We start from the raw sequence: 22,264 nt of genomic DNA on the forward strand, positions 1-22,264 counted from the left end.
ATATGGCTTTGCTTTACATCTTTAAAATAGGGATCATTAAAGAATGCTTTACATAGATTCTCCACATGTTTATTGGCAAAGGAGAGAAATAAAAATTCTCACAGAAGGCATTATTATTTAAAACAGGAAATTGTGATTCGTTATTTATTCTGAACTCTACTTGTTGAATAAATCCGTTTTCACCTACTTACACCAAAAACAGAAGTGCAAAAAACTGATTACATGATCCATATGCATATCTAATAAAACAGGAATGTGCACTTTTTGACAAGCTTATTCATAATACATTCTGATAGAAAATTCTATTTGCCACTCTCAGTAGGAAAAGTAGGCTTTGAAAGAAAACCTTTTATTTCATGACTGTCACCAAAATAACAATTACAAGTAAAATAGGGATAAGACATTTTTTTTTTTAAAAAAAGCAGCTTAGTACTTGGCATGGAAGTCTGCAATCCAGTTTTTTCCCTGCTATTTGATTTGAAAAATTAATCCTGATAATCCTTTTTGAAGTTCTCTGTTTCCAGGATAGGTTATACAGAACAAAGACTAACTGATATCCCCAGGACATTAGATTATGATGATGCTCTATTCTACTGAGATTGATTCTCCAATGGCCACTTTTTACTTCTTTGCAGGCTATGGGAATTCGTTAATATCTAGAGAATAGACTTAAATAAAACCATTGTCTCAACCAGCAGGTTTATGCAACCATCCTGAAATGTTTTAATTATTGTTTTCTTTTCCTTTTTAATTAAGAGACCAGAGGTCAAGCAAGCCCACTGAGAGCTGATCAGAGCCTCTGTAGAAATTTAAAGGAAACCCTAATGATTGGATTTGCTGTCTTCTCTTTTGTTTTGCAGAACCAGAAGAGTGTGTTAATTGCACAGATGAATGCCGAGTGCTTGGTCATTCTGACAGGTGTTGGATGCCACAGTTCCCTGCAGCCAATCAGGCTGAAAATGCAGATTACCGCACAAATCTCTTTGTACCCACAGTTGAAGCTAATGTTGAGACTGAGACTTACGAAACTGTGAATCCCACTGGGAAAAAGACTTTTTGTACATTTGGAAAAGACAAGCGAGAGCACACAATTCTCATTGCCAATGTTAAACCTTATTTAAAAGCCAAACGTGCCCTGAGCCCTCTCCTCCAGGAGGTCCCCTCAGCATCTAGCAGCCCTACCAAGGCATGCATCGAGCCTTGCACCTCAACAAAAGGCTCCCTGGATGGTTGTGAAGCAAAACCAGGAGCCCTGGCCGAAGCAAGCAGTCAGTACTTGCCCACTGACAGTCAGTATCTGTCGCCCAGTAAGCAACCAAGAGACCCTCCCTTCATGGCTTCCGATCAGATGGCAAGGGTCTTCGCAGATGTGCATTCCAGAGCCAGCCGGGATTCCAGCGAGATGGGTGCTGTTCTTGAGCAGCTTGATCACCCCAACAGGGATCTGGGCCGAGAGTCCGTGGATGCAGAGGAAGTTGTGAGAGAAATTGATAAGCTTTTGCAGGACTGCCGGGGGAATGACCCTGTGGCTGTGAGAAAGTGAGAGCGAAAGAGAGCGAGAAAGAAACGCATTGGCATTTTCTTGTCTCTTCTGTTGATTTAAGAATGATCGCTCCTGGGGACAACCCATCTTAACAGGGATGAAGAAAGACCAATGCTGCTCTAAGGCTTTTAGTGAACATCTGAAGTGCCCACAAGTATGTTCTTTTCACTGCTGTTTCTTTTTCAGAGATAACAATGGTTTTGTTTTGACCAAACTTCTATTAGGACAGAATTAATGATGCTTAAAGAGAAAAGAAAAAGAGAGAGGAGAGAGAGAGAGAGACGAAAATGGAGAGAAGAAAAAAGGAGGAGGAGGAGGCGTTACCTTTTGACAATCTGTTAGGAAGGTATGCAGTGTGGGAAGTGAAGTATTTCTGATCACTCTAAAGACTGTCCTCCGTGATTTATGCTGACTTAACTGTTTACCTATAAACCCCATACAAAGCAGGGTCATCATTTGTGATCTGTGGTGGATTTCTAGCAGTCATCACAGGCTTCTACTGAAAGTCCCGAAAAGACCTTGCAGTAGTCCAAGCTACACCAAACATAATACATATTTGTGGTAAACATTTCTGTATAAAGTTACCTGCCACACATATAAACACAAAGAACATTCCACTTCATTAGTCAAAAACAAAAACAAAAAAACAAGAAAAAAAAAAACTTGGGTCATTTGTAAGACACCTCATGTCGTATAAAAAGTTAAATGTAAAAAGATATAGTCCATTTTGTCCTGCACACACGTAGACTAATTCACTTCATTAAAGGAGAAGAAAATTTAAAGATTTAAAATGCCTATTTAGCATTTTAGTGTCCAACAAAAATATATTTAAAAAATGATGAGTTTGTTTGAAATTTGGCACAGAAAAAAGTTCTGAAAAGTAGTCACCTTTGAGTGATAATATTCAGAGCATATTAACATGAATAATATGACTTATTCGTTTGTGGACACTAAAATAGCTCAGAAAAGTGAAAATGTCTTAGACATACACAAATCACATGACCATTTAAATGTGCAAATGTAAGAAGATTCAATGTGTTTACATCAAATGACATATTTTTATTGATTTATTGCAGATTCCGTGCATATGAGCCAAATTGTTGAGTGTATAAGAGCTATATTGTGTATTTTATTAAATTAATATATAGTTGTGTTGCAAAATATTTGGGCTTATATTGTAAATGGCAAGTGTTGCCTCGGTAGCTGTCGAACTCTATGAGTTTTGTTTTTTCCTGCTTCCTTTTCCCCATGGAGTGTGGGAAGCAGTGCCTCAGAGCAGAGTCTCTTGTTTAATGTATAGTCTACCAAGTACTACAGTACATAATATGTTCAAAATGTGTTTGAGTGAGCTGATGGAGCTAACTGAAAGGTCAGAAATTACATCCATCAGTCATGGTTCTGTGCAAGTCCTTGTAGAAGCTTTTATTAAAGTCATGCTAAATCACAAGAATTACATTTGTACCAATACCTGAAACTTCTTCATGTTGTTTTCATATCTTGAAGCTTCTGCCTATGTAGATACCATAACATTGGTTTGTTCTCAAAAGTATCTTAAGTGGTTCAGATGTATGTTTCCATTATATTTCCAAAACATGAAAAATGCTTTAATGCATGTGTGGTACCAGCACTGGTTACTTGCATTGTGTAGTGTTTTTCAAGAGGTCTGGGTTGTAACAAAATCTTTTTTCCTTTGTCTCAGTGCTCCTCTGCTTCTTTTTATTGGTGTCCTTCGAGAACAATACACCTTCTATTCCATCCTTGGGTTGCACCTTTTCTTGTGACATTTAGCAAGTTTCAAACTTACTTCCATGTGAGGCTAAGAAACCTCTAATTTCAGGAATTGGGAAAAATAAAATTAGCACTTGCAGAAGTAGTAGCAGATGGGAAAATGCCTTGATTGACATTTTCCTTCAGCATTTAAATTTTTTGGCATTTTACAACTTCATGGCAAACAGTTTAGAGCCCATACCTTAGAAAATGTGGTGCTGAGTTAAATAAAGGCTGTTTGTGCACTGGAGCAGAAAAAATGCATTATTTGCAAACTGGTGGAGAATTCTGTGCCTTCTTTTCTGGCCACCAAGCCAGTGTAGAAACAGCATAAATGTCATAAAACCCTATATTTAAAAAAAAGCAAAAGCAAAAACAAACATTGAACTAAATTAAGTTTTTGTAATCTTAAACCTTAAAAAGTTCTACTGAAAATATTTCCATCAAATGACGTCAAGATTTTAGACTGTACCTCATTTGCAAAATTGCTTTGGGAGAGAAGAGTGGACAACTCCCATCAGCCTTATTCTCTTGAGAACTATATTTGGTTCCTAGTAACAGCCTTTCCAAAGCTCTACTCTTGGTTTTTATTATTCGTAAATGTTTAAAAAAGAAAAGAAGGGATCTTGTACCTGTGAAACCTAATCAACTCTCTATATTTTGGACAATTTATGTATCTGAAATGTGTTGTCTCTGTTATATGATGTTAATTTTGCCAGGAGACTACAGGTTGATTTAGCTTGATAGCTAAAATTTGATGGAAAACTGATTTCCATTTAGTCTTACCAAGTGTTGCCTCTCTCTTACTAGAAAGATAACCACTTAGTAAAATCTAAAGCAGTATGTAAATGAAATCAAAAAAGAGAGTAGGATTTATTTTTAAAACATTCTTAACGCTAAGTAGCAAGTTGTTCAGTTTATTCTGTGTGTCTGAAGACATTAGGACACCATATGATCATAAGAATTGGTTGTGCCAATGTGTGAGGGATTTACCTTTAGGCTCTCTGTCACCAGTGATTTACTAGTGTTAGCTCTTTAACACATTATCTGTATTTAGTAGTGATTATTTATTTACAAGTTGGTGGTAATTCAGCAGTCAGGACTCTGAGCTTTTGTAGTTGATGATTCTTGCTTTTATTCATTTCCCTGGCAACTGCCTTTAACACAGACCTCTGGTGCTTGGCTTCCAAGGAAGCCTCTGAGATGCCAAATCACACCTATGGGGAGCAATTGCTCTAATGGTGATGCATAATCACTGAGAATTGAAGGGGTTTCAGTGGAATTTAAAATGTGTAAAAAAAAAAAAAGTCTTCTTTACATCTTTCAGATACTAACCCCTCAAAAAAAAAAAAAGAAAAAAAAAAAAAAGAACCCACACTTTAAAATGAACTATTTGATACTACTCTGTCATTTAGGTTCTTAAATAACTGAAGTCAAGCACAGTAAAAAAAGAATCTGTTCATGGGAATTTAGTAAGAATCCCAATTTCTAAAACTTGCTTACTGATGAACTAAAAAATAAAAATCAATAACAAAATGATCTTTTCATCAGATGTTAATATGAAAAAATCTTCATCATAGTTAAAAATAGTAAGAATCAGTGTTAGTTATATCTATACCAAAGTAAACATTAAAGAGACATACCATGCAATTTCAAAGAATGCTTCATATTGTTTCTCAACCTGATAGACTTATCCTTTTTGCAGGCAACATGCAAGAATTGGCCCCTGATTCCATAAGCTAATTGAATTCCTGGTTGGGAGATTGACTTGTTTTATTTTTCCAAATTAACTGAAATCTTGTAAAACATGACTTCCTTTAAAGGATCTAGACACAGTTCAATTTAAAATAAAATGGCACCATTAAAAAAATAGTCATGTAGTAATAGAGCAGTATGCTTTATTAGAATCAGGTTAAAGCTGTTTGTTGTCTAATGGAGGAGAAGTTGCTGAGGTCAACAAATAGACTGAGGTCTGGCATAATATATGCCCACTCATTATGGTCTAATTATATTCTTTTGACAACAGACAGCATTTATCAGAGCATTAATTCAAATGAGAGTTTTGGCTATCAAGATGTGGTGATTCGAAACATAATTGAATGAGACCTGATTAAAGTCTGACTTTCCTGGCCCCAGTGTTTTGCAGGTTAGCTACTCCCATTTATCAGCCCCATTACTCCATAAGGTTCTTAGCTGCACCAAGTGATTGGTGAACAAGGACAACAACAAAAGCAGCATACATTGTATGGATTTATCTCAACGCTATTGTTTAATGGCTGTGTTTAATGTGACCTATCTGGAAAATGAGGACTCCGAATAAAAAGCTATTACTAATAGTGGCGTTGCCTTCCCTTGAATTCATTAACACAGAAGCGATGTGTCACACACTGCATATCTCAAAGACCCGGATGGATTATAATTATTTTGGAAAAGCAAATGTGGCATCACAACTGTTTTTGCTAATTATCTCTTTGCCAGTAAAATGAGATTCCTTTAAAAAATTTACTTCACAATAATGTCACCAGTTTCTCTATGGGAGTGGCTTAAAAATCTTTCAGATATCTTAGATAAGTTGTCTAGTCAAATGATCATGGAGTCGGGACCTAACAATTCTGTGGCTTTTAATATTCACCATTGGTGTAACAATAATTTGGTACAGAATGCCAAATGGTTTCAAAAATTCAGTTTATAAACATGCTCTTAATATATTACATGACTTTTGAAAGCACATATTTATAAAAGGGAATTTATGAAAGCACATATTTATAAAAGGGAATTTGAAATAAATGTATGTTTGTCATGGTATTTAAAAATGATAAGTCTCTCCTACCAATTCAACAAGTATTTATTGAATTTCTACTGTGTGTTTGCCTGGGCCTAATATGCCTCAGGAATAAATAGTTAACAAGGAACCAGTGCTGGTTTATAATCCGATGGAAGAAACAATTAGGTAAGTTCTAATATACATTACTATACAAAAATTACATTTGACTTCATGTTTCCTCCATTAATCCATACACCCAGTATTTCTGCTATCTCACAGTGGATGCATCTTATAAATTACAAACCAAAATAATATTTTGCCTGTTAATATTTTATGTTTTACTTTTTATGACAGTATGACCTATCAATAAGAGTGAGCAGTTTTTCCATATTTAATAAGGCCATTATTGGTTAGATTTACTGGTATAAACTCAATAATTTGTTTTTTGAGTCCTTCTTTGTTGATCTTTTTTCTTTTCGTTGAACGCTACTATCCAGGTGCCATTTATTATGGAAGGATCTTAAGTTACAGAGAACTAAGCCAATTACATTTTGTTCTCTGAGTTTTTAGAATTTGTATCTTGGTAATATATACTGATATAGGAGTTGACCTTTTCTCACCTTTTATACCATTTCCTTTCCATAATGAAAATAATTTCACTATTAAGAATATAAAAATCCATATGCCTACCATGCCATTAACTGCTTTAAGGTGTGAGAGGAGCCCAAGTTGTTAATTGAAACACCTGAAACTGACCAGAGTTGAGAGAGCACAAAATCATTTCAAGTGAAGAGCCCTATCTGACCATGCCAACACCTGGAGGAAGTCACGTGTGGAACATGTATTGCAGTATTACTCCGTGTCAATGAAATGATTATGTCTCCCCCCAGTTTTTTTTTAGTAGATTAGACACAAGATACAATTGTTTCACAATTCTTTTTTTGAATATAAAGAAAAAGAATTATTAAAGGCCACTGTAGTGTCAATGTGGCATATAGAAATAAAGCAACGTGTTAATGGATCATCTTCAAACCTTTCATTACCTGTTATTGGAGATGGTTGCACAAAATTGTGTACAGCACAGGCTGACTTACTGCTCCTTGGTTCAAAATAGATATTTTTCTTTGTTTTATGAATGGGATATTCCACTTCAAGAAGAACAATTTATTTTTTACTCCCTTTTTTATGTACAAATTAAATTATGACATTTTAAAATGACTAAATTTCGAATATGATATATTTAAGTCTTACTTCATGAAGTTACATAGCAGTCACATTATTTCATATCATATATTTTAAAATTGTTGAAAAATAAAGCTAAAGAACCAAATTTTTAACGCCTTTTTGTTCACCTTACATAGATTGCCATATTTTGTTTAAAAAAACTGGCATTCAGGGAAGCTTATATGAAAGTTGTGCTTACTTCCCTAAGGGTTTACAATGTCACTCTGGCCAACTAGCAGAATAATTCCACAAACCTAAATTAATACTGATAAATTCTGGTTTTAGGAAATTTTCCAATTCACAGAGTCCTTTCACAGATTTATAGGGCATACAGAATTAAGAATTCCAAAGCTCAAAAAAGTAATTGGGCTTATCCAAGGGTAACTATCTGGGAAGACTTACATACACCTAGACTTGAACTAAGTGTCTAATTCTGATGCCATTTCTATATTTTCTGAATTCTGTAATCTTGCCATACTTAATGTTTCTTCCCTAGCATCTTCCATTTATCATTCAAAAACAATTTTTCATATTATGCCCCTAATATGATTTTCTTTTTGATAGTCACATTATCCTTTATATCATGCCTATGTTAATGACTCATTATTCAGTATTAAATAATTTGAACAGCAGAGAGGAGAATTTATAGTCTTCAAGAAAGTGAATAGACATTATAATAATTGGGTATGTCTTAAGATTGCCTTCATTTTTATCATTGCCATCTATGAAATTATTTTACAATATTGGTGGTACAATCTTTAAAAATTATTATATAATATTAGAATTTCCCAGTGAACTTGGTATATTTTCAATTGGAATTGATCACATGGACTTCATGAATTCCTTTAGATCACGAAGTTTTGTATATGCTAAAGAATGCTTAACATAGGGTTACTAACTGGCTTCTTAGAAATGGTTACACAAATGCTAGTAATATTAAAAGTATATTTGAATAATATAGCCATTTCTATGAAATAACATATATACATAAAGGTATGAGAGTCTAATAACTTCAAAAGCCAGCATCACAAAACAAAAGGGAGAGGTTATTTAAGCAATAGTATCATGGCTAAGGATGAATAACACATTTTTAGATTTCTGACTTGTCTCATATTGGATAAATATTATATTATCGTCTTTTTCAGTAATCAGATGAAGACATTGCATATTGCTATATAAGTCACTTTTTAGGATGATAAATCACTAGTGAAGCTGATCTGATTCTGTTTGAATTTAACTAGCTAAAAATTGGTTTGTGATCTCTCCCACAACTCTCAGAAACACAATTTTATTCTGAAGTAGTACAATAATACATGTTAATGTCCTTGTATTACTAATGAGTTCTTTTATATTTTGGAAATCTAAATTAAAATAGATGTGATATTCACTCATTACATTGACTAGCTAAATATCTCAGTACTACTTTTTAAAATTTTAAATCATATTTTGATATTATTCTCTTACTACTGCAGTTTAAAGACTATCCTAAATAATTTACTTTCATATAAAAGTTTTGAACTTTTATTGCCCTTTCCCTTTAAAAATCTGATTTCCACCTGTAACTCTGTGATTATAGTATTAATTAAGCATTCTGTTTCTTTATTATCTATCATACAATTATCTCCTAGTTTCATTTTCATTCCATATCTTCTTCAATATTAGCTAAATATTATGTTAGCTTTCAATCTATTTATTAAAATAAACTGCATGTTATAATTATTGAACAAGTGAGAAGTTACCTGATTATTACAGTAGGTAGAAATTTTCCAAGCCATTTTTGTAAAGCTATAGTAAAACCAATAGCAGTATTTAGATGTAACTTTCATGAAGTGTTAAAACTGACAAAATGCATAATGATTTCTAGCAGGCAGTATACAAAGTGAAAATAGTTAGCATGAGGAATTTTAGAAAAAAAATCTTTACACAGGAGCATTTAACTCCTTCACTGAAAGGTTCACCCAGTGATTAGAAAGCTAATTATCTTACTGTGTTATCCCCAATCCTGTGTATTAAGAAATCCTCACATTAAGATCTCATCGTGTTAAATGTTTGACATTGATTGAAGATCCTCTGAGATCATTATGTGCTTATGATTTCTCAAACTATACTTCTTCCTTACACATCTCCAGCATTCGAATATTATATGTAGTTTGTCATTTCTTTCATTTTGTACAAAAATTTTCTCTCAGTCCATAATCCACAGGAGAAAAGGAAATAAATAAATGGCTTCTCTAGTGACTTTCTGTTTTGAGGCTGTGGCATCCCTATTCAATTCAAGACTAATCTATGGAGCATGTATTGTATATTTTGACACAATGGGGCATAAAGATATGAACTAAATGAAGCTTCTGCCTCTATGTAATTTACAGTATAGTAGGAAATGAAGATATTTTTAAAATGCAGGCTAAATTGGTAGTATGAAAGAAGTGCAAGTTGCTGTGGATAGACCAAAAAAAAAAAAAAAATGATAGGCAACTACTTCCTGCTGAGGAACTTTGAGGTGGGAACTGAATCAGCTTCTGGGAGACAGCAGCATTCCAAGGGAACACTTAAGGTGGGGCAGGATTTTGGCAGCAGAGCTGTATAAGAAATGCATTCTGGAGAAAGAAAGAGGCAGTGTGTGCAAAGATATTTAAAGAAAGTCAGGATGTTTTCTGATTGGAAAGTTACCAGGGTGGATTAGATCAAATGGGGTGATGTGCAGAATGCGTAGATTAGGAGATGTCTTGAATGTCTATCCTAAAGGAGAAGAGGCTTAAGGACACCTGAAATAGCCTCACTAGTTTGGAAAGCTCTGAGGAAGGTTTGCCAAGCTGAATGTGAATTCAGGAAAATAACACTGGGACAGCTTGCTGCTGCCTGGCGATTCATTCCTTATAAGATGCTGCCTAATAGCACCTTGTTCTTGGGTCAGGTCCAACTATCTAGAGGCAATGCCAACTTTGCTGAATCTTGAAATTCTCAGCTTTAAGCCATCAGCAGAGTATTTATGTGTATGTTTCCAGTTTCCCAGAAATAATTCTTCCTTTGAAATCTGTAATCAGGTTTGAAGCTTTGGGAGTCAAAGAGGCAAGACAAAGGTAAAAAATCAAGGGTATGGATGATTTCCATGCCTGGAATAGTGACTTTTTAATATTCCTAGATTCTCAAACATCTCTTGGAATCTGCTGTATAAACTGTTAGGTAGAGTAATTGCAATCCTAAGAATTGTTTATTAGGTCCCAGGCTCTTCTAACTGAGAGGTGTCCAGTCTTATTGTTTCTACAATATTCCAAGCAAGGAGCTTATAATTATTGATAATTTAAGCACTAAAATTGGGAATAATTACAGAAGTTCAGTAGTTCAAAACTGGGGAAGTTTGGCCTCCTAGATTATTTGCTAGTTTATACAAATAGTTTTTGTTGTTAAGACATGGAGATAAGTAGGTTGTTATTATTGGCATTTAATGGGTATCTCCTGCAGTTAAGGGTGTTAGTGAACATCCTAAAATGCACAGGACAGTCACCCACAAAAAAGTGCCAGTAACTCCAGGTTGAGAAATCCTACCTTAGAGAGAAAGGATGTAGTTAAGAGGAGTGAACAACATTGAGTTTGGGATATTTGGTGTTGAGTTAAAGGGATTGACATGTTTCCCACCAGAATTGAGAGAGGAGTCCTGAGAATTCTTCTAAATGCCTTAGTTATTAAGGACTAGGACTTTTCTCCAATTTTTTATGGATATAGTCTTCTCCAGAAATTGTCAGAGCCAGTGTCTTCCTGCACCTCAGACAATTATCTCTGACTCTTGTCAGTACTAATAACACACATATTGAACGATTTTCCACGGAATGAGAGGGGAGGCTATTGCTTAGGAATGACTGTTCTCTCTACTTCTGCTAAAGGGGTCTAATCCTGATTTCCTGAGGAAGTAGGGTAAAACAGAATTTCCAAGCAGTGCCCAATAGGAGGAAAAAGAATCTGCTGCTGGGAATATCTCAAAGATATAAACTTATAGGCCAATTCCTATGACCAATTCATTTCCCAGCTTGAAGTCACTTGTCATTTGTGTGTTTGTAGGATCTGTCTCTACCATGACACTGGGTGATTGTGGAGGCTAGTTACTAGAAAAGTGGTGATGGTATTAGGAAGCAGATTCAGAAATGACAATGTTCAAGCAGAAGCTGGGTGACCATCTCTAAGCCTGGATGCCATAGGATGAATGTCCCTATTGATCTCCTAGTCACCTTCCAACCACAAATACTGATTTTAATCCTTTCAAAGTAATACATGAAATGACAAAAAATGTCAGATTGACTTTCTAAATGAGGTGAGGGGAAGGTGAGTGCAAACGGTTTCTTAAAAGTTTTATTTCTCTTGACACATATTCTGTTTTACCCATCTGTAATGCAGGGTAGGCGGTTCCAATGCACATTTTATGAATTTGAACTTGAATTGACTCTACTTTTAAAATAATAATGGTAATGTGTTAAAAGGGTGACAAGAACTCCAGTGGCAAAGTTGAAAGTCTGTGCATTGACAGCCAATTAATATAAATAGTAATTACCATAACCAATCCACATTTGAGATTGGCTTTTATTTGGCTAAATATGCACTGAGTGCATTAAAAGGTAAGAGTTATTCTATAATGTGGTGAATTTCAGTGTTACCTACAGACCAGGACCACTTTGAAAAGCAAAGGCTTTCCTGAGAGGCAGAAGAAAATACCAGAGCCTCACCTTTGAATGTGGTCTTTCCAGTGGAGACTCATTTATCTTCCAGCATACACACAAACTTGTGTGTATTTCCTATGTTAAATCTTCCTATATTAAAAAGTAATGTAATTGTGATATACTATTATGGTTCAAGTTAATTTACTTCTTAATGGTTTATTTGCATAGCAGAATTTGCATTTTATTTCACAGCAAATCTTATGACGCTGCCACCTGCCCTATTTTAGGCAGAACTCCAGAACTAAGAAAGAAAACACAAATGTTGAAAAAGAGAATGAATATTTGAAACATCTCACCCACCCATTCCTACTTGGTGACCCTGAATTCAACAGTCAGGAAAGAACATGATAAAGTGTGATGATTTCTACCCTCACACACAGGAGCACTGGCTGTTTCAATCCTCTCTCCCTCTCCCTCTCCCTCTCCCTCACCCCTACTGTGGCAGTTCAATAAAGGTAATTTCCACAGGTGATGCTAAGCCATACTAAGTTCATTGCGAGGGTGTATTAAGTTTGAGAAATGTAAAAGACAAGTGCAAAGTTACATGCAGACAGAAAAACTTACCAATCTTTCATATTACTCCTGCTAGTTGACTTTTATTGACCTCAGACAGAGGTCCAAAATACAGATCATGGCCTAATATAACAAAGCATACGTTCCCTTCTTGTTGAAGCACATCCATCATTTTATATATATAATATACATTTTTTTCTACTTCAAGGTTCAAATCCTAAGGTGATACCTGCCATTTCAAAGGTGACTCATTATCGTCATTTAGAGAGTCCCCAAACAGATGGATAGGACTGTTTTTCCCAGGGAAAATTGACAGGTTACAATTTTCAACAGCTTTTAATCCTTTCAACAAACTTACAAACATCTGTCAATTACCCTATTCAGTAAAGTTAATGACAAAACTATCTGGGAGAGAAAAAGCAATAATTTTTTAAGGAATTATTCCATATAATTTTTATGTAGAAAAAGAAAATATAGGTCAAAACATATTTGAAAGTTTGTTTTTTTAATCCATTGGCAAAACTCCTTGAATTTTCAATAATAAATGTCATGTTATTCCTGAAAAGAATACTTAGATGTTTTATAAATTAAAGTATTTGGAAAAAACTATTTAAAAAAACTAAAAAAATTAAACAAAAAAATTTAACTCATATATTTAAACAAAGTCACTTTTTGTCTTCGAATTTTTTTTTTTTTTTTTTTTGTACCAGGGATAGAATCCAGGAACACTTAACCACCAAGCCACATCCTCAGCCCTTTTTTCAAATTTTATTTAGAGACAAGGTGTCCTAAATTCCTTAGGGCCTTGCTAAGTTGCTGAGGCTGGGTTTAAACTCATGATCCTCCTGCCTCAGCCTCCCAAGTCACTGAGATTACAGGCATACGCCACAGCGCTTAGTTTTTTAAAAACTTTGAAGATTGTATGATAAAGTTTTCCAAATGAATGGAATCTGAAGTTTTTCCAGTTACAAAGCTACAGAGAAGAAGTAGAGGATGGTAGTTAATGTCATGAGCTCTGCAGCCCAATTACCTCAACTGGAATCTTAACTACATCTACACTCTCTAACCATGTGGTCTTCTATTTAGCCACAGGTCAAATCCAGACCCTAGCTTATTTTTGTAAATGAAGATTTAGATTTATTGGAAGTTTAGAAGCTGGCTGTGCCATTTTTTGTTTGTTTGTTTGTTTGTTTGGGTATTGTTTTGAGCTGATTTCCTGCTAAAAGGTTGACTTGTTAGAAGACAATTATATGTCCCATAAAGTCAGAAATATAATTTGTCTCTCTGCAGAGGGCATATGCTGGTCCTTGCATAATGAAACTAGTGTGTATTTCAGTTTCCTCTCTTATAAAATGTGAATGACAAGAGCCACTTCCATGGCAAAGGTAAGGAATAATCAAAGTACTACATGAAAAGCCTAAAACCATTTGGATACACAGTAAGCTCTCAATGAATGCTATCCATCATTGCAAATGGACTCTTGTCAGTTATATACATCTATCCACACACAACCTCAATACTAACTGCAACATCTTGTCGAAGGTCTTTCTCAAATTATTCTAAAATGAAACACAACAAAACAACAATAATAACAAACCAGTTTGAGAATTTACCCAGTTTATTGCAGTTTCACAGCCATTATGAACAACCATATTCCTTGCACATTGATACTCAATAAGTCACATAAACATCACCACTATTTCAACAGAACCCTGGAGGCCTTTACCTTGTTTGCCACTAGCTTGTAGAAGTATGCAGTCCATGGTCAAATGCTTCTCAGTAAAGTTAAACAAGTGGCAGCTGGCACCATACAGCTCTGTTATAATGAAAACATGAGGTGGCTGCCATTACACAGTCCTGCACTAATGAGAACAGTAGGAGGCTAGCATTACAATGGTCTAATGAAAACAGGAAATGGCTGGCATTAAATTGGTATAATAAAAACAGGAGGTGGCTAGCATTACATGGGTAGAATAAATAAATTAAGAGGTGTCAGGCCTCCCCAATCTCATCTCCATTATATATGACCACAGTCCTCACAATTTAGGCCAGACCCACACAGGGTCAAACCAGTGTTGGATGAAAACATGATTTTATTCATACTATGCTTCAAATTTTCTTCTGTTTTGATTTCTATTTCCCTTAGGCCAATGCAAACATGTCATAAAATAATGATATAATTTACACTGAATTCTTTTCTCTGCCCTTAATTTAAAAAGAAAAGCAACATTATTTTTGACTCAGAAGATGTGTTAGAATAAAAGTCAACCCATAAAAAAGAGCTTCTAATTTTGTTCATATATTTTATTCTCCTTTCTCTTTTACATATCCAGTGATGACTACCCAGATATGCATAAAACACAAACACCACAGACAATGGAGGGTGGGGGCGACATTATATAAAGAAGAAATTATGCACAAAATCAATCATTTACCTAATGGATTTACTTTTCTCTGAACAAAAGGAGAGGTTTCTTTTACATTTTTTTTAAAAAAAATTGTTAGTATAGATAGAGGACTCTGTGTGAAGCTCTCAGACAATAGATTTACAAGAATCCTATGCTTTATTGTAACTCACCGAGCCAGCTGTATCTGTTTCATCATGTCCCCACTTTTTCTTCTCTTTTTTAAAAAAAATCTGGACTGAAAATTGAGCAAGCTGGCACAGTTCAAGGTAAGTACATTAAAATAGCACACAATCCTTTATCATTCAGTGGCTCCAAGTCCTGTTTTAAAAATTCTATATTAGCCACTTAATGTTTTCTTCAGTTTAAAAATACATATATACATACTTACAATGACTTCTAAACAAGAACAATGCCCAAAGTACTTGAATGGAAAGGGCTATGTTTCTGCAGTTTCTGCTGAAAGCTTTAGTTTCCCAAGCCAAAAAAGAGAAGGAAACATTCTGGCGAGGTTCTCAGCTCAGAAAACAGTAGTATGATTAAAATAAGACAAAAATATGAATAATCAAATCAAACTTTTAATCCAGTTTCATACACTGACATCTAATTTTCTTTGCTCCGTAATTTTTATTAGGCTTTTCTAAGACTTCTGAATTAGCTTAATGAACAAACCAATTTATGAACACAATTCTAGCTAATATGTACGAAAGAAGCAAGTAAGTATTGAGGAACAGTAATCTTAAACTATACTTACCTTACTTTTACGAGGTAAGGCTTGCTCTTTCTGAATAAACCTTCATTATAAGTCATCAAAATTGATATGAAAATTAAGAAAAGTCACAGAAAACAAAAAGTCAAATACATTAGGAATAATTATGGGAAACAAAAAGTCAATTAACATGCCGTATCAGTTCTTTTCAAAGAGTTGGGAGTTATAATGTAAAAGAAGCAATTTGTGTCACACATTTAAAGTCAGAATTAAATCAATGATGCCCTGAACGCTAATACATGTGTTGCATAAAATCTGTTGCTGGGCTTGCATGGGACTCACAGACATGGCTTAATGGAGACACAAAGTGATGTGTGCCATGCATTCAAAATTAGCATTTGGCCTGGGGCCACTAAATTTGGCATCCTGAGAACTGATTCTATCCTCTGCCAAGTTTCTGCAGGGACTAGACTCACTGCATTCTGAATCACAGTCTCTGCTTTCCCCTTCCACAGAATGTCTTTGTATTGTGAGACCCGAGGAACTTTCAAGTGAACATAAGAATTAAATGTGAAATACAGAATTTTTCAAAAAGAAAGATTTTAGATGAAAGATCTATACACAATATGAAATATTTCCAATTAATCAACTGTAAGGTGGACTGCTTACTAGTCATCTCATCTTTTTAATTAGTTTATTCCTTACACAGAGCACATTGTGGACTGCCCGTGCTACCAGACTCCAAAGAAATACTTGAGAGTTTATGGATTTTGCATACTATAAATTTACTTGACAGGTCTCATCACAGTGTAAGCAATATTTTTTATTAGCCAACTTTGTGGAAGAAATGGCTTTTTGCCCTATTTTTAAACTAACCAATTCTGTCACAGTTGGCATCTTTATTACATTATTAAATGCATCAGTCAATAGGACCTGGTATAATTGAGTCTTGTTATGTAGGGCAGTTGTTAAAACTATAGATTTTTGTTTTCAAAGTCAAATCAACAGGCAGAAAAGAATATTGTTTTAATGATATTTTAGAAAAATATGTGTCACTACTGCAAATATTTTTGACTTAAAATAATGAATTGACCTTTCCTCAAATTATGCTCAAAATCATTCATAATTGTGTTCCACTAAAAGTACTGCACTAAGCATTTGATTGTACAGGAACTCAGCTTTGTGTAGCATATGCAATCCTTCAAACCAAGCACCTGGAGATTACAAAAGGACCCTAAATGAACCAAATGATAAAATGTGAGAATAATTTGAAAAGACTTGCCAAGAATTGAAAAGGAAGAGGAGGAGAAAGGGTTGGGGAAGAGACCCTATGATAGAAGAAAAAGTTCTTTGTTTGAAATTCTTTTTTAGAAAATCAACTAAAGATAAGCTTAGTAAGTTTTCTCAAAGGTCAATAAAATTATTTAAAAATAAGTGGGAAAGATGCTAAGTGAGGAAAAATTGAAGGAAAAAAAATGCAAGTATTTAGTTTCCCTTTCTTCTGAAGTTCATTAAAACAGTTTTAAATGCCTATATAAAATAATGCATAGGATTAAGTTAAATTTTCATAGGCAAAGTCAGCACTATTAGAAGGAAAACGTCAGTACCTAATCTGGAAAAAACAACTTTATTTCTGATTTCCTTTAATTCCTAAAATTTAACAACTGTTCACTTATGTTTTTCAAAGGAAAGTAAAATAGTCATTGCTTTTATCCGGAAAGAACAAAATTCTCGTGAGAAACTAACTATATTTTTAGCACAACTGAACTTGTAAAATTCCTCAAGAAGAAGGAAATAGTTCATGTTAGAGGAATTTATATGTGATTTTAAATAAAAACAAAACTTAAATGAAAGGTTAGTTAACCCAAATATGCAATGGAACATAACCCATTCTTCTTGCTTATTACTATTAATTATTTTTAATTGACAAAAATATGAAATAGGGAAATAGGTATACAACATGATGTTTGTAATATGTACACAATATGCAATGGCTAAATCACACTAATTAACGTATGCATTACCTCATTAACCATGCATTTTTAATGGTATATTGCAAAGTTTATGGGACATAAAAAAACACTTTCTGAAAATATCATATATATAATTTAGATTTAAGAGATACACATATTTTCAGGAATAATTTTACTCAGAAAAAGTAATTGCTTTACTTTAAAACAAATTATAATTTAAAAAATAAAATTAATATACTTAAAAAAAAAGTCTTTGTTTCTGAAAGCTAGTTCCAGAATTTATTACCCTCCTCCCCCACCAAAAAACAAAACAAAACAAAAAAAACCACTGGAAAAACTAATATTCTTTCAAATATTCTCCTTTAATTCATACATGTTCTCACTTCAACAACTGAAAACAACATTTAGGGATTAGTGAGTATTGGTGGGTGGGGGAGAGAGTTGTGTCAAAAAGTAAAATCAGAGTCCCATACTTTACCTGGCAAAAATAGACTTGTATGCTTGTAGGTTATTGCACATTTAATATCTGCCAGTAGACTCTACTGAGAGATTTGACAAAATAAGCATCACTCAGTGCAGTATATATACTATTTCTCATGAAAAGGTAGATTCTGTTGCTTTTTTTTTATTTATCCCATTTCAATTTCTTGGTTTAGGATTTTCTCAGGTAACTATGGCTATTCAATTTTCATTACTCTTCCATTTCAGAGATCTCCAGACTTAAGAAGTGAATTTGACATGCAGTTCACAATTTAATATTGAATACCTAAGAACTCAGTGAATTTTTAGCTGAGAGGTCATTTGGGGATATAGTTGATAAGTACAATGGTGCATTTCCCAGTAGGTAGACTATGGCCAAGTTTAGGATATAAGCAGAGCAGTAGAAAAAAAAATGAAATAGAAAACAAAACTTATAATTTTCATATTTGATATTTTTAAGAAATGAAATTGACTATGGAGTGGATAAAATAATTATTATAACCCCTCACATATATGTTCTTTTTAAATATCTTTATTTTGAATTATTTGTAAAGGAGTGTGTTGGTTAAATTAACGTCAGTTCTTCACAATCTTTTTTTTCTCTCTCTTGATAGATCTCTCTCCAGTTGATTCTGTTTCTCTAGAAAACTCTAGTACACTATGAAAATGGATGCCCCATAATATGGATGGTGTTTAGGTCCAATTTGTTTGATGGTTATAGTTTCAAGATGGTGGAGGATCATACTGAGAAATGTAAAGTAAATGAATTTTGTATCCAAGGCACATTTTATATGTTAATTTTTACAAACATCAAGTGTTTGTACAGGAAGTAGCTACCTAGTTATTTTAAAGGATAGGTGGAAGTTTGTACAGTGAAAAGAAGGATAGAGAAATTGCTAGAACGAATGGAACTCTGGGAGATGGAAACAATGCTTTCCAAACCTGGATGTCTGAAAGATCATGACTTGTCTAGAAAATTATATTAATATGAAGTTTCCTTCTGGAACAATTAATTGCTGTCAAAAAGTGGCAACCCTTTGAATTATCTCCTGGCAGCTCTGTTAATAGAGAATGATTTCTCAATATCTCTTCAGAGCACCCAGCTTCCTTAAAGGAAAATATATTTTGTTTTCTCGCTATCAAATTATTTGTATTATAATGTAGCCAATTTTGTTCAAGAATAAATATGAAACTAATATGACTTCCACACACTGATAGTGCTTATCTAAAAAACAAAAAGAAATTTACAAATTATACAAAAACTGGAACACAAATCCAATAAAACTAAAATTAATCACAATTAACTTAGCATGATGAATGATTGTGTTCTATCTAAACTAAATTGCCACTGGATATGTAAATAGGAAAGAGTAGGGCACATTGCTCTGCTTAGGGACTGACTGCAGGTGGTTTCAAGTTTGGCTTTGCTAAACTACTGTGAATCTTACAATGATACAAATCTCCTACCACTTATCTCTTTTTTGACCTATTGTAAAATACTCATTAGTACACATACCCTGGTGTATTTTGAATGAACACATCATTTACATATTAATTCTCCAAATTATTTTCTCCTTAGTTACTACAATAAATGTAGTGTTACTTAGGTTAAAACTTAACTATTTTAAAAAATAATATAAAAGTTCTACACTTTAAAAATTCTGGTGGAAATTCCAATACACAGGGATAAAGCTGCATATCCCAGAGAACATATGGGCACCAGTTGAGAGAAACTACTACAGAAGGATTTTTTACTGGTCATTTTGTTATCTTGAAATTTTTTACTCTGAATTCTTTTTGTTTAAATTACCATTTTCCTCATAAATTTTTCCACAGAATATAAGAATGAATTTGCAATACGCAACAGAATTTGCCATAGAAACATAATGCAATAGTGTTATGCCTTTAGCAGTCATATTTGATTTTATGGATATCATTGAAATTTATGCCTTTATCCACAATTCAGTTGGTAAAGGCAAACCAGTGTCATTAGAGAAACTCCATCATATGCTCATGGGTTTAAGTCAACACAAAGAAAGGCCAATGAAATAAGGCATTCCTCAACAAATCATTAAATTGTTGTAACTTGGCAAAGTTCCCTAACAAGATGTAAGAAGTGGCACTGAAATGTCTCATTCTCACCTTGATGATTTCTTAACATGGATTTTGCTGTTGCTCTCAATTCTCTCAATTATTATATATTCCACAAGTGTTAACTATTTTTGGATTACAGCAGCCTCACAGTCAGATGATGATGAATGAATTTAATGATCTGCTGTGTTTTAAAAGAAATCTAGTGTTAAAGAAAAATAAGATATTTAGACTAATCTCTATGACTCCTACTTGAAGTTTTAATAAACTGCCAAAATAATGTGCTAAAACTAGAGTGAAAGTTATTCTAAGAAGACAGACTTTTTTAAAAACAGTTTTCCCAAGGAAATAAATTATTTCCTTCAAAAGGAAGTGATATATGGCATACTTTTCAAATGTGTTATTTGTACTAATTATCTAGATTCTAGAAGGTCCTACTTCATATTACTAAGTAACTAGCAAAGAATTCATATGAATATGGCACACATCCTTCAATTACACCTTAATTGAAAACACTTTTTCTGAAGTCATGTCACGTGCCATATGTGTTTTGTGATATATGTGTATGAATATATATTGGCTGTTTAAGGTCTACATGGTAGCCAAAAGCAAAATAACAAAACAAAGCAAAAAACTAACTGAAAAACATTGGCAGGGAAGATGATACATATGGATGTGGGTGGCAGTGTTTGAACAACAGATCTGGTCGTCCCTAAGGGAACATTGCAGGAAAAAAAATATTTATACTAAACTAGTGCATTGTGTTAAATTAAGTAAGGGTTCCTATCATATATTTGTATGCTATCAAAATTATAACCTTTGCTTTTTGGCTTGATGCCTTTGGATCTCATTTGTGAAACAGAATTTTAGATATTGCCTTGAGCTCCTTTAGCCCTACACATTTTAAATTTCATTCTTCTTTCATAGAATTGGTTTACAAATATTGAGCTAGCATTATTTATGTATATTGAATAACATGGGTATCCACAGATATTTATTTCACCAGGCCTATCATGTGGAATAAAGGCAAATGAACAGGATCAATACGTTTAAGATTCACTGAATAACAATTCCTAAAACATTCACTTCTTTCTTTTATTCTATCACATAACTTTCTCTACTTCAAATATAAGAGATATAATTACAAATAATTTACTGATAATACAAACTTTGAAATCAGAAGCAAATATGTGAAAATCTCCCTCAAACTCTTACAAACCTGGTAAATTTGGACAATTCCTTTGTGTTATATGCATTATTGTTTTCATATGTATAATTATGCCTACTTCATTGGGTTATTTGAACGAAAGGTATTTCAGCATGTGTCAGATATCCAGGCACAGAGATTGCTTTAGGAAAACAAGGAATATAAATTCAAGGGAGAATGCAGACTATCTTGGGAGTGAGAGCTGCTCTGTAAGTGCTTGGGCTCTTCTTTTAAAGGAGAGTTGGTGAGGGGTGGGCAGGGGAAGGCATGTGGGGATGACAGCATTCTGATGACCCTAGGATGGTTTATGGTGATTTGGCCATTCTCAGGATCCCTAGGCTGACATGGTCTCCATTATCTGATCAATAGTTAAGGTTAGGAAATTACCCTAGATTATAGGTTTCATCTCTCCCTTTGCTCTATTTTTAAAATACATGTGTTCATAGACTAATTAAGGATGCACAGGGCAATTTTCACAAGTTGGTGAATTTTCAGTAACTTAAAAATTGTGGGCTGGGGATGTGGCTCAAGCAGTAACGTGCTCGCCTGGCATGCGTAGGGCGCTGGGTTCGATCCTCAGCACCACATAAAAATAAAAAATAAAGATGTTGTGTCCACCGAAAACGAAAAAATAAATATTAAAAAATTCTCTCTCTCTCTCTCTCAAAAAAAAAAAAAGTGAGTGAAGATTTGTAGATTTCTCCAAAATTTGTGAGTTACAGGCCCTTAGGAAGTGAAGTATGCAGAACTTCAGCATAAAGCTTTCAGATTGAAGTTATATTTCCTTCAACTTCACTTTGTCATCTTTCTTTTTATTTCTTCTATTCTACGTCACTTTCCAATTCATATCCAATCTGTCAGGCAACCTGTTGGTACTCT

The 22,264-nt window shown here is 33.9% G+C and overlaps 1 protein-coding gene across 5 annotated transcripts in view; it reads left to right on the forward strand.

Moving 5' to 3' along the window:
* Window positions 1-5,646, forward strand: part of Pcdh17 (protocadherin 17) — a 100,563-nt gene extending 94,917 nt beyond the window's left edge. For all 5 annotated transcript variants that reach the window (XM_048791757.1, XM_015486258.2, XM_048791758.1 and 2 more), the window contains one exon: window positions 861-5,646. In XM_048791757.1, the coding sequence (XP_048647714.1) occupies window positions 861-1,543 (683 nt within the window). In that variant the 3' untranslated portion in view covers window positions 1,544-5,646. The remainder of the gene's footprint in view (window positions 1-860) is intronic.
* Window positions 5,647-22,264: the final 16,618 nt, after the last annotated feature.

Source organism: Marmota marmota, unplaced genomic scaffold (assembly GCF_001458135.2).
Source record: "Marmota marmota marmota unplaced genomic scaffold, marMar, whole genome shotgun sequence".
Lineage (NCBI taxonomy): Eukaryota > Metazoa > Chordata > Mammalia > Rodentia > Sciuridae > Marmota > Marmota marmota.